The sequence below is a fragment of the Heteronotia binoei genome, chromosome 16, assembly GCF_032191835.1.
Source record: "Heteronotia binoei isolate CCM8104 ecotype False Entrance Well chromosome 16, APGP_CSIRO_Hbin_v1, whole genome shotgun sequence".
NCBI classification, from domain to species: domain Eukaryota; kingdom Metazoa; phylum Chordata; class Lepidosauria; order Squamata; family Gekkonidae; genus Heteronotia; species Heteronotia binoei.
Genome location: NC_083238.1, coordinates 54,051,648 through 54,065,104, shown reverse-complemented (window position 1 = coordinate 54,065,104; position 13,457 = coordinate 54,051,648). Strand labels below are relative to the sequence as shown.

General features: G+C 46.1%; 1 protein-coding gene across 1 annotated transcript in view; it reads right to left on the bottom strand.

Annotated features, from left to right (window-relative positions):
• Positions 1-13,457, bottom strand: part of ANKAR (ankyrin and armadillo repeat containing) — a 72,066-nt gene that overhangs the window by 32,034 nt on the left and 26,575 nt on the right. The window contains exons 7-11 of the mRNA XM_060257055.1: positions 13,011-13,212; positions 9,235-9,443; positions 5,517-5,621; positions 3,526-3,770; positions 1,345-1,513 (exon numbers count right to left, since the gene is read on the bottom strand). Of these exons, the coding sequence (XP_060113038.1) occupies positions 1,345-1,513; positions 3,526-3,770; positions 5,517-5,621; positions 9,235-9,443; positions 13,011-13,212 (930 nt within the window). The remainder of the gene's footprint in view (positions 1-1,344; positions 1,514-3,525; positions 3,771-5,516; positions 5,622-9,234; positions 9,444-13,010; positions 13,213-13,457) is intronic.

Sequence of the window (13,457 nt, the reverse complement as noted above, 5' to 3'; positions counted from 1 at the left end):
CTGCATCGCTTGCTCTTTTTGCAAGCCCACTGGAGGCTGGAGGCGGCAGAGAGGATGGAGCGCACCATCAGGGAGCGCATGGCAAATGTCCAGACAGTGTGCGATTGCAATAAAGAAGGCCAACGCCATGCTGGGAATTATTAGGAAGGGAATTGAAAACAAATCAGCCAGTATCATTATGTCCCTGTATAAATCAATGGTGCGGTCTCATTTGGAATACTGTGTGCAATTCTGGTCGCCGCACCTCAAAAAGGATATTATAGCATTGGAAAAAGTGCAGAAAAGGGCAACTAGAATGATTAAAGGGGTTGGAACACTCTTCCTATGAAGAAAGGTTAAAACGCTTGGGGCTCTTTAGCTTGGAGAAACGTCAACTGCGGGGTGACATGATAGAGGTTTACGAGATTATAAATGGGATGGAGAAAGTAGAGAAAGAAGCACTTTTCTCCCTCTCTCACAATACATGAACTCATGGGCATTCAATGAAATTGCTGAGCAGTCAGGTTAGAACAGATAAAAGGAAGTACTGCTTCACCCAAAGGGTGATTAACATGTGGTATTCACTGCCACAGGAGGTGGTGGCAGCTACAAGCATAGCCAGCTTCAAGAGGGGATTGGATAAAAATATGGAGCAGAGGTCCATCAGTGGCTGTTAGCCACAGTGTGTGTGTATTGGCCACTGTGTGACACAGAGTGTTGGACTGGATGGGCCACTGGCCTGATCCAACATGGCTTCTCTTCTGTTCTTATGTGACACAGAGTGTTGGACTGGATGGGCCACTGGCCTGATCCAACATGGCTTCTCTTCTGTTCTTATGTGACACAGAGTGTTGGACTGGATGGGCCATTGGTCTGATCCAACAGGGCTTCTCTTCTGTTCTTATGTGACAGAGTATTGGACTGGATGGGCCATTGGTCTGATCCAACAGGGCTTCTCTTCTGTTCTTATGTGACACAGAGTGTTGGACTGGATGGGCCATTGGTCTGATCCAACAGGGCTTCTCTTCTGTTCTTATGTGACAGAGTGTTGGACTGGATGGGCCATTGGTCTGATCCAACAGGGCTTCTCTTATGTTCTTATGTGACACAGAGTATTGGACTGGATGGGCCATTGGTCTGATCCAACAGGGCTTCTCTTATGTTCTTATGGCTGCCTAGTGCCTTCCTTCTGCCAGAGACCTTTTTTAGAGCCAGAGCCCTGGCTAAGCCAGCTGGAACTGCGTTTCTGTGTGTTCCTGCTCAAAAACAAAAAGCCCTGGTGATAATCCAGTTGAAATCCTGATAGTTGTTCGCAGATGCTTGCCGGACTATGCTGTTCTGTTTCAGGATATATTCTTTTTTTACCCGAGTCTGACGTCAAGAACTGAACCAGCAGTCTGATGCCCCGGCATTCTCTCACTCTCAGCTGATTCTCTTTGTTGTGCATGCACAACACCCGGATGCAGTTGATGACATTCACGAGCAGATCTTCAATGTCCAGGCGCAACAGGTTGACGAGGGCGGGAATGCCATCCTAGAGGGAAAACACAGAAATCTCTGGGTAGCAGCAAAAGAAGAAACAAGGACCACTAGTGCCAAAGAGATGGCTGCTGCATAGGGAAGGCTGGTTCGCTGTTAATCAACCAGCAGGGTCAGATTCTCTTTCCTTGACTTTACACCTATGCTAATACTGCTAATTGTCAAGTCCCGTACAGTCCCCACCATCAATCACACCTTTAGTGTTAGCTTAAAGTAGGGGTGTCAAACATGGTTTATGGTTTATTGTTGATGGTTTATTAGACATATCCTGCCCTCCCCAACTGGAGAGCCAGTTTGGTGTAGTGGTTAAGTGTGCGGACTCTTAACTGGGAGAACCAGGTTGATTCCCCACTCCTCCACTTGCACCTGCTGGAATGGCCTTCGGTCAGCCATAGCTCTGGCAGAAGTTGTCCTTGAAAGGGCAACTGCTGGGAGAACTCTCTCAGCCCCACCCACCTCACAGGGTGTCTGTTGTGGGGAAGGAAGATAAGGGAGATTGTGAGCCGCTCTGAGACTCTTTGGAGTGGAGGGCGGGATATAAATCCAATATCATCTTCTTCCCTGCCAAAGCAGGCTCAGGGAGGCTCACAACTAATAAAATCACAATAACACTTCAACACATTAATTCAGCATGTTGATTACATCATATTTAAATAAAACAATAAAACATTAAAACAGTCAGGGGCTAATATTGTTTGATGTCATTTTATTTCTGACGGTGTTCAGTATTTATTAGGAATCATTCCTTCCTACTATATCGGTACTCCAGAATCTATTAAAGGCTAGCCGGAATAGTGTTGTCTTGCAGGCCTTGCGGAACAGGGCGAGGTCCTGCAAGTCCCTAACTTCCTCCGTCAACTGGTTCCACCAATAGGGGGCAGCAATCGAGAAGGCCCTCTCTCTGGTGAATTTCAGTCTTGCCTCTCTTGGCATGGGGATCGCTAATAGATTTTGCGTTCCAGTTCTAAGTACCCTCCGGGGAACGTGTGGGGAGAGACTGTCCCTAAGGAAAATAGGTCCTTGGCCATATAGGGCTCCTATCAGGCCCTCAAGCAACTGGCTGTCATCTGCTTCCTTCTCCCTCTCTCTTACTTCCTTCTGCATAACAGCTTGCTTTGCCAGGCTTGCTCAATCGCACAGGAGCTACAGAGTAATGCCTCTATTTTCTCCATTGGTGAGGCTCGTCCCTTGGGGAGGAAGAGGGGGAGGGAGAGCTTGCTTTGCCAGGCTCTCTCAATTGCACAGCAGACCTACTGAGCCAAGCCTCTCTTCCTTCTATTGGCTGAGGTTCTTCCTCCTCCTGGCCCCCCGGGGAAGGAAGGAAAGAGCCAGAGCTTCCTTTGCCCAGTTTAACAATAACTCCTTCTGCATCACAGCTTGCTTTACCGGGCTTGCTCAATCGCACAGGAGCTACAGAGCAAAGCCTCTATTTTCTCCATTGGCTAACCAGCACATTGACCAACTTATGTACAAAAGCTCGCAATGTCCAGCCGTTTCATGTTTTCCCATGAGTCTCAAAGCACTGACCATGAGATTTCTGTAATGAATGTCAATAAATCAAAAGCGGATTTGCAGCTTAACAGACACACACCTGAACATCACCTGAACAGCCCGCTCAAGATTGCTACAGCACAGATGTTGTCTCCAAATTTTGATGCAATAATTCAGAGCAAGAGATGTCAGCTATCAGAGACTGTTCAATTAACTAAATATTGCAAGAGCAAAGCCTCTATTTTCTCCAATGGCTGGCCAGTACATGAAGCAACATGTACAAAAGCTTGCAATGCCCAGCCATTTGATGTTTTTCTCTAGGTCTTAGCCTCAAAAGCGTTGACCACAAGATTTCAGTAATGAATGTCAATAAATCAAAGGTAGGTTTCCAACTTACAGATACACATCTGAACAACACCTGAACGCATTCTCATCCATTTTTTAAAGAGGGAAAGTGGGGGCAGGAGCTTGTGCACACACACACACAATAACAGGTGTTGGGGGCACGACGCTTACCAGTTCAGCAATGACCATTTGATTATTATCCAACTGAGCCAGGTCATACAAAATGACTGCGCAACGGGATAACAGCTCCGGTTCGTCGCTGGCCAACAGCTTAATCAGCACCGCAACGCCTCCAGCCTCGACGAAGGCTCTGGCGATGGAATTGTGGGTCGTGATGTTGCTCAGCACCCCCACAGTGATGCACTCTAGCTTGACGGACTGGCTTTTCAACACGTTGATGAGGGAGGGGATGGTCCCTGCCAGGGAAAAGGACAGAAGGAGCCAACTGAAGCAAGTAAGCTAAATTTTTTTTTGATTAATTGCATACAAAGTAGAATGCCAATGACTAAAAACTATCATTCTAACAATTATTGGTTTTTTTTAGAAAACCGCATGTATTTATTACCAGTTAAGGCGCAGGGTGCTAAAGCTGCCGTACTGCAGTCAGAGCCCTCTGCTCATGACCTGAGTTCAATCCCAGCGGAAGCTGGTTTTCAGGTAGCTGGCTCGAGGTTCAGCCTTCCATCTTTCCGAGGTCGGTAAAATGAGTACCCAGCTTGCTGGGTGAGGGGGGGGGGAGTGTAGATGACTGGGGAAGGCAATGGCAAACCACCCTGTAAAAAGTCTGCCGTGAAAACGTTGTGAAAGCAATGTCACCCCAGAGTTGGAAATGACTGGTGCTTGCACAGGGGACTACCTTGACCTTTAGTTAAAAACAATTATGGGCCCGATAGTAGCCTCAATAGAGAATAAAAGTCTACAATATACACAAGTAGGACCTATTGCGACCAGACATATTTTGGCCACAGTGGCCTTTGAACATATGAACATATGAAGCTGCCTTATACTGAATCAGACCCTTGGTCCATCAAAGTCAGTATTGTCTTCTCAGACTGGCAGCAGCTCTCCAGGGTCTCAAGCTGAGGTTTTTCACAACTATTTGCCTGGACCCCTTTTTGGAGATGCCAGGGATTGAACCTGGGACCTTCTGCTTCCCAAGCAGATGCTCTACCACTGAGCCACCGTCCCTCCTTTTCTTCAGTGGTCAAGCTATATTTGTCCAATATAGGCTTCCCTTATGTTCTTATCTCTGGAGTAGTGATGTTCTGTATTCTTGGTGCTTGGGGGTGGGGGTGGGCAACAGTGGGAGGGCTTTTGGAGTTCTGTTCCCTCTGGTGGACCGCCTGATGGCCCCCGGGTTTTGGCCACTGTGTGACATGGACTGGGTGGGTCATTGGTCTCTTCCAAAATGGGTTCTCTTCTGTTCTTATGTCTGGGGCAGTGATGCTCTGTATTCTTGGCACTGGGGGAGGGCAGCAGTGGGAGGGCTTCTGGAGTTTTGGCCCCACTGGTGAACCTTCTGATGGCACCTTGGTTTTGGCCACTGTGTGACATGGACTGGATGGGCCAATGGCCTGATCCAACATGGCTTCTCTTACATTCTTATGTTCAGGGTCTCATGCTGAGGCCTTTCACATCACTAGCACCTGGTTCTTTAAACTGACAATTCCAGGGATTGAACTAGGGACTTTCTGCATGCCAAGCAGATGCTGAGCGACTGAACAATGGCCTCCATGTATGGAAACACCATATACACAATCTTAGTAACTCATTGCTAGGTGACAATAGCAGGAGACGGTCTTGGCCTCTTGTGCCTTGACTGGCTTGGTGTGTGTGTGTGTGTGTGTGTGTGTGTGTGTAGGGGGGGGGATTAGATAAGCAAAGCAGGGTCAAAACTCCAGAGGCCCTCTTCCCGTAAACTTTGTGGTTTGAGTGGAGATTCAAACTCATGTCTGCTTGGGCTAAGGAACCTCCATGAACCAAGTGCTACACAGGAACAGCAGTGAGGAGAGTGAAACTGAGAAAAATTGCCAGACGTTGGCTGCTGATCGAAAATTTACTCTGGATCCAACCCATTACTTTCCTTGTTCACAAAATGGCTTCCTTTAGCATTCGTAACCCATAGAATGGAAGGCACTGTACAGGTATTCTGCAGGACTCACCTGCATCCAAAATGAATTTCCAGTAGTGATCTTTGGCAAGACAAAGAACTTCTAAACACCGTACCGCCATTTCTCTCCTCGAATGTTCGGCACAGTCTAGCATTCCTGTTGAAAAATTTCAAAAATGACACTGAAGATATTCACAGGTTATATCCAAGAATTATCCAACAGTAGCATCAGGAGTTGTCTGTCTGACTAACGTGAACGAGTCCAACACTCTATAGTTTTGCCTAGACTGACCCCTGGTGGACTGATCTGCTCAATGCGGGTGCCTCATCCGCGGACGTTTACAGTGCCTCTGATCACCCCAAGGATACATATTTGTCAATACATCGGTTAGTCTTTAAGGTACCTCGAAGTTTCTTTGCCCTGATCTGGATGGCCCAGGCTAACCTTCCCTCCATTGGAAATAATGGAGGGGGGGTACCTTCTTTGGGGCTCATAGAATTGGACCTCCTGGTCCAATCTTTCTGAAACTTGGGTGTGTGTGAGTGGAGGAGAGGTACCAGCAGGTATGCTGAAAATTTGGTACCTCTCCCTAATAAAACCCTGCCCCCCAGAGCCCCAGATAAGCACAGATCAATTCTCCATTATATCCCATGGGGACTGGTCTCCATAGGATATAATGGAGCACCCAGCAGTTATATCCCGCCCCCTGCAGTCGACGTTTCTCCAAGCTAAAGAGCCCCAAGCGTTTTAATTTTTCTCCATAGGGAAAGTGTTAATCATTCTAGTTACCCTTTTCTGGACTTTTTCCAATGCTATAATATCCTTTTTGAGGTGCAGTGACCAGAATTGTACACAGTATTCCAAATGAGGCCGCATCATTGATTTATACAGGGGCATTATGATACTGGCTGATTTGTTTTCAATTCCCTTCCTAATCATTCCCAGCATGGCGTTGGCCTTTTTTTACTGCAGTCACTCACTGTCTTGACATTTTCAGTGAGTTATCTACCACGACCCCAAGATCCCTCTCTTGGTCAGTCTCTGCCAGTTCACACCCATCAACTTGTATTTGTAGCTGGGATTTTTGGCCCCAATGTGCATTACTTTGCACTTGACCACATTGAACCTCATCTGCTACGCTGACACCCACTACAGAGAAAGTGTGTTCAATATTGCTGCAAAATCATGCAAATAATAGCTATCCAATATCAACAACACATAACAAGCCAATAACAAGTATCAAAAGTCCAAAAGCTCAGTTATAAACAATGAAATGTGGCAGACAATCCTCCTCCAGGTATTTTGCTGGCAATAAATAGGTATAATCTGATGTATAGAAACCTCCTGTGATATACAGTGCGATTTCCAGATGTCTTGACGTGTTTCAGAGCACAGCCCTTCGTCTGACAGTCTTCTTCTACTTAAGGATAATTCCATTAACATAAGAACCTAAGAGAAGCCATGTTGGATCAGGCCAATGGCCCATCTAGTCCAAAACTTTGTGTCATAAGAACATAAGAGAAGCCATGTTGGATCAGGACAATGGCCCATCCAGTCCAACACTCTGTGTCATAAGAACATAAGAGAAGCCATGTTGGATCAAGCCAATGGCCCATCCAGTCCAACACTCCGTGTCACATAAGAACATAAGAGAAGCCATGTTGGATCAGGCCAATGGCCCCTCCAGTCCAACACTCCGTGTCACATAAGAACATAAGAGAAGCCATGTTGGATCAGGCCAATGGCCCATCCAGTCCAAAACTTTGTGTCATAAGAACATAAGAGAAGCCATGTTGGATCAGGACAATGGCCCATCCAGTCCAACACTCCGTGTCACATAAGAACATAAGAGAAGCCATGTTGGATCAGGCCAATGGCCCATCCAGTCTGACACTCTGTATCACACAGTCGCCAATATACATACACACACACACACTGTGGCTAATAGCCACTGATGGACCTCTGTTCCATATTTTTATCCAATCCCCTCTTGAAGCTGGCTATGCTTGTAGCCTCCACCACCTCCTGTGGCAGTGAATTCCACATGTTAATCACACTTTGGGTGAAGAAGGACTTCCTTTTATCTGTTTTAACCCGACTGCTCAGCAATTTCATTGAATGCCCACGAGTTCTTGAATTGTGAGAAAGGGAGAAAAGGACTTCTTTCTCTACTTTCTCCATTGGTCTAATTATTCACACTCATACAAGAAAATTTTCCTTTTCGGGGTCCTGATTAATACATTCTCCCAGTCATGCAGCTTCACAAAATTCAAGCTCGGGTACCTTCCCTGAAATCACTTCCAGCATGACCCAGAAGTGATGTCATGAAATCGGCAGAATGCTAAAAAGGTAAACCCTGCAATCTTCTCTCGGTTGCCAGCGAAGAGCTCGCAGGATCGGTTCATGATTTTCACAATATTCGCTTTCAAGAGTCATTGGTCTTTTCCTTGATGAAAACAGCTTCGACCCTCAAAAGTCTGTCTCCTCCCCCCCCCCCCCCCGTGGAATCTTGTTGGTCTCTAAGGTGTGACTGGACTTGGACCTATCTGTTGTGCTTTGGATGCCACTGTGAGGCTGCCAACTTCTGCTATTCAGCCAGAGTCTTTTTATGGGCAGGGAGAACACTGGTGGCACAGTGGAAAGCGGAATACTAAACAACTGCGCCTGAAACAAATACTTTACACTTCCGTTAAAGTAGAAGCATTCAAAACCTTTTATAAATGCACAAGCATTAATTAATCAACCTTGCAATTACAAAACTTTAAAAGCACAGAGTCCCATAAAGAACAAGTCAATTTCACTGCGTGACTCCGGAAGAGTTCTCGAATAAATATAACGGTAAATGAAACGCAACAGTGTACGGAGTGCCACTTTGATTAGTATACTGTTGCACTTCATTTACAGTTATGTTTATTCAGCTTATGAAAAAGCTGCATTCAGCGAAACGTGATATTTCAGGCTGACGATCACGTGAAGGAAAGTTTCCCTTTGGAGCTGAGTTTTGTGGATAGACTTCGTGTTGGAAACTTATTTGGGATTTCCTACAACCCATTGAGAACTCTTCCGGAGTCATGCGGTGAATAATAATAAGAAGAAGAATTGCAGATTTATACCCCGCCCTTCTCTCGGAATCAGAGACTCAGAGCAGCTTACAATCTGCTGTATCTTCTCCACCCACAACAGACACCCTGTGAGGTGGGTGGGGCTGAGAGGGCTCTCACAGCAGCCACCCTTTCAAGGACAGAGGCTCAGAGCGGCCTACGATCTCCTTTATCTGCTTCCCCCACAACAGACACCCGGTGGGGTGGGTGGGGCTGAGAGGGCCTTCACAGAAGCTGCCCTTTCAAGGACAGAGACTCAGAGTGGCTTACAATTTCTTTATCTCCTTTCCCCACAACAGACACCCTGTGAGGTGGGTGGGGCTGAGAGGACTCTTTCAGCAGCTGCCCTTCCAAGGACAATTCCTACGAGAGCTGTGGTTGACCCAAGGCCATTCCAGCAGCTGCAAGTGGAGGAGTGGGGAATCAAACCCGGTTCTCCCAGATAAGAGTTCACACACTTAACCACTACACCAAACTGGCTCTTTGAAATTGACTTGTTCTTTACAGGACCTCTGTGCTTTTAATGTTTTGTAATTGTAACATTGATTCATTGATGCTTGTGCACTTGTAAAAGGTTTTGAATGTTTCTACTTTAATGGAAGTGTGAAGTATTTGTTTCAGGTGCAGACGTTTTGTATTCCGCTGAGCAGAAAACGTCCTGGCCTTACCAACAAGAGTTGTCCATACTGGGAGATCAGGGACATCCAGTTCAATCAGATGTTTCAGAACTTCGGTATGAAAATTCAGCACCGCCAAATGAATCATGTTATTTCCTTCGCTATCTTTCTTGAGCCAGTTGACGTTGAGAGAAAACAAGTATTGAATCGTGTCTAAGGCTCCGGATGCAGCTGCAAGCAAAAGCGGGGTGGAGCGACTCCTGCGGGAGAGAAAAAGAAGGAGAGGATTGTGAAACTGGATCCTGCTTTCCTCCATTGGGTAGGGGCTCTCTCCCTTCACCTCGCATGGCCGGTGCATGGAAGTAGGCCAAATAGGCTCCAGGAGGTGCCCCCTCTCCCCACATGCAGCGTGCATACCCCCTTTGAGCGTGCCTTCCCCAATGCCAGGTCAGTTTCCTCAGAGCCCGGTAGGGATAGATTAACCAACTGTAAAGGCTGAAGAAGAGCCAATTCCAGTTCCTAAAACTTGGCTCCTGTTGAAGTTGGATGCAACCCCTCGTCCTTCCTACTCTACTTTAACAGAGCCATGGGGCGCGAGCCATAGCTCAGTGGTAGAGCATCTTTCTCACTTGCACAGGGTCTTGTCCCTGGCACCTCCAGCTAAAAGGATCAAGTAGTATTCTCACAATTTTTATTGCTTAACCTCATTATTTTTATAATTAAAATTTAAAATAAAAAAACTGTAAATTAAAAATGAAAATAGTTTCAAGTTTCTTCATTTCTCCTACAATTCTGTTTCTTTATTTTTGTGTGTGAGGGAGGCGCTAGTGGTCAGCTTGCCCAGGACACCAAAATCCCTAGAACCAGCCTTGTCACCTGGGGCACCAAAAGTCCTTGGGGCAGCCCAGACTATTCAATATCAAGTCACGACTGACTTCTGGCAACCTAGTAGGGTTTTCAAGGCAAGAGATGTCCAGAGGTGGTTTGTTGTTGCCTGCCTCTGTGGCATCATCCTGGTATTCCTTGGAGGTCTCCCGTCCAAATTCTAGCCAGGGCTGACCCTGCTTTGCTTCCAAGATCTGAGAAGAGTGAGCTACCTTGAGCCAACTGACCACCCCAAAAAACTGAAGTATAGCTAGTATTTTGTTTTGCTCTTTCCCCACCACTTTTTTTGAATTATTCCTTTTATCTCTCCCTCACAGGACCGGCTCGTCCACTAGGCAAACTAGGCAATTGCCTAGGGTGCCGGGAGGGAGGGGGCACCAAATTGGGCACTCTCCTCTCTCCCTACCCAAGGCAAATGCCTTGTTTACACACGCCCCCCGCCATCGTCTCGCTGCGCTGCTGCTTCCTTCTCCCTCCCTTCCCTTCTGCACTGCTGGGAAGGAGCGTGAAGCCCTATATGGACGAGGACTTGTCTATCTAAGGGACCGCCTTTCCCCGTATGTTCCCCAGAGAGCACTGCATTCAGGAACTAAAAATCTATTGTCCATCCCCGGACCAAGGGAGGCCAGACTGGGCTTTACACGGGCCAGGGCCTTCTCAGTGGCAGCACCAATGCTGTGGAATGCGCTCCCTGAGGCCATAAGAGCTCTGTGGGATATCTCCCAATTCTGCAGAGCTTGTAAAACTGAACTTTTTAAACAGGCCTATAACAACTAGGGGAGAAGGCTGCCGCTTTTATGCTAATGGGCAACTCCATCAGAAGGACCACCATCAGATAAATTGTATACTCCGTATAGCACCAATACTCTGTTTTAAATTGCTTTAAATTATAATTGACTGTCTTATTGTTTTATATTTGAAATTGAGATGTTGGTTTTTATATGATTGTTAGCCGCCTTGAGTCCGTTTGGAATGGGCGGGATATTAATGGAAAGTAAATTAATTAATTAAAGCCCCCGTGCTGATCAGCTGATCAGTGGTAAAACACGGCAATCAAAGCTGGGACCACGGAGGTTACTGTAAAAAAAAAACACCTAAAGCCTCTCCGTGTAACAAAAATAATACTACTTATTATTCCTACTTATCCAGTATTTACTAGTAACAAACACAGTGCTTACAGTGATAGCCAAACATAATATAAACAAACATATTTATACAACCCAAAATCCCTCCGGAAGCGAAAGCACACGCTGCTCCTATAGCAGGGGTGGCCAACGGTAGCTCTCCAGATGTTTTTTGCCTACAGCTCCCATCAGCCCCAGCCAGTATGGCCAATGGCTGGGGCTGATGGGAGTTGTAGGCAAAAAACATCTGGAGAGCTACCATTGGCCACCCGTCCTATAGAAAAAATATGGAACTGTAATACAAGTCCGAAAATATCCAAGACCAGCCAAATATTGTTTCGGGTGCAGAGACTCTTCTTCTTGGGATCGCCTTCTTTATTGTCGGTTCAGTAGGTCAGTGGTGCTCCTTTTAATTTTTGTCTCACTTTCATGGCTTTGTTTTAATTTCTCCTCGGAATGCCTGCAAATTATCTTCATATCCTTCTGAAATGGCATTAAACTTGCTTTTAATCGATAGCCACATATGAGGCTATCGATTATTTTTGTTACACCGAGAGGCTTTGAGGTGTTTTCTTCTATGGTGGTAAAACGCAGCTGCCACAGCCGCCTCCTCCTCCCTTCCCTTCTGCGGCGCCGCCGGGCTCCACCATCCCCCTTTTAAATCTGTCTGTGCCTGTGGCTGTCCCTTCTTTCTGATCCATTGAGAATCCCGCTTCAACAGCTCTCCCCACACTCCACCCATATACACTAAGTTCCTGATGTTTCAGTACATACACTTTCAGTACATATATTAATGGGGTTGATTATGCCTGTAACGGCATGTTTCAGAAAGGTGCCTTTGCTAGTCCGTGTTGTTTGTTTGCTTGAACTCTCTTCCCATATGTTCCCCAGAGGGTACTTAGATCAGGGACATGGAACCTGTTATCGATCCCTGGGCCGAGGAAGGCAAGACTGAAGATCACTCGGGAGAGAGCCTTTTCTATAATGGCCCCCTATTGGTGGAACCAACTGCCGGAAGAAGCAAGAGCCCTGCCGGACCTCGTTCAGTTCCGCAAGGCTTGCAAGACTGATTTATTTCAACTTGCTTTTAATCGATAGCCACATATGAGGGCACTCAAGAAGACTGAAATTATTGGAATGTATTATTAGCACCAAATTGTTTTTAAAATGTTTTGATTGTTATATTGTTTGGGGTTTTAATTGGTTAATGTTTAACATCTGTACATGTTTTTACTGTTGTGAGCCGCCCTGAGCTTGCTTCGGCGGGGAGCGTGGGATATAAATCCAATTAAATAAATCTGTCTGTCTGAAACCTTTATGAGGCATTTGTTCATAGGAATCCAGATAATAGGAAGTAGGAGGCAATACAATTATATTATAAAAGAAAACGGCATTTAAAACTATAAACATCTAAATTTAGTATAAAATCAAGGATAGACTAAAACAAACAAACAAAAGATCCGGTCAATACTTCGTTTCATATCCTGCCGATACATCCATCCTACTTAATTTGATTATTGCCCAACGGTGAAAATAGGCAAGGAAATAATATTCGTTGAGACATGCATACAATTAAAGACATATTTGTTTAAAGTTAAAAGAACACAGATCTTATTGTCCAACTTCTCAGCCTCAGTTAGTAGCAATACTGGGGGAGGGGGAAAATAAATTGAAAAGGATAAGATGGGATGGAATTGGAAGAGTGAAACTGGAGAGGGAGGAACAGGTAAGGCTAAAAAAAAAAAGCAAGGTAGAGGAGGGTGCTTGAACTCTCCAAAGGAAAGGGTCTCACAGAACACTCCACCTCTTCCCACTCACTCTGCCCGAGTCTCCGCCTCGAGAAGATCCGGGCTCTTCCGGTACAGAATGGTGAAGCAGGCAATGTTGTCGTAATAGGCGGCAAAATGAATGGGCATCCACCCTCGATTGTCAGGCATCCTGTAATCGGCCTTGAGAGCCAGGAGGAAATGAAGAGACTCAAGAGAGCCAGACTGGGCTGCAAAGTGCAAAGCGGTGGGACCTAAAACTAATAGACGAGACACAAGAGAATCAGCCGAGGCCTCCATCAAGTGTAACCATTGTTTCTTCATTTGACATCTGTGTTCTAGTCACAACCTACTTCTCACATGATGGACTGCATAGAGGGGCGTGCTGGCCAAAACGATGGACATCTGAGGCAACCAGTCAGCATGGCGGACCTATCCCTCATGATAATATTTGTGAGGGAAAGCTATAGTTCTGAGGGGATGGAGTTCCAGGTGATGT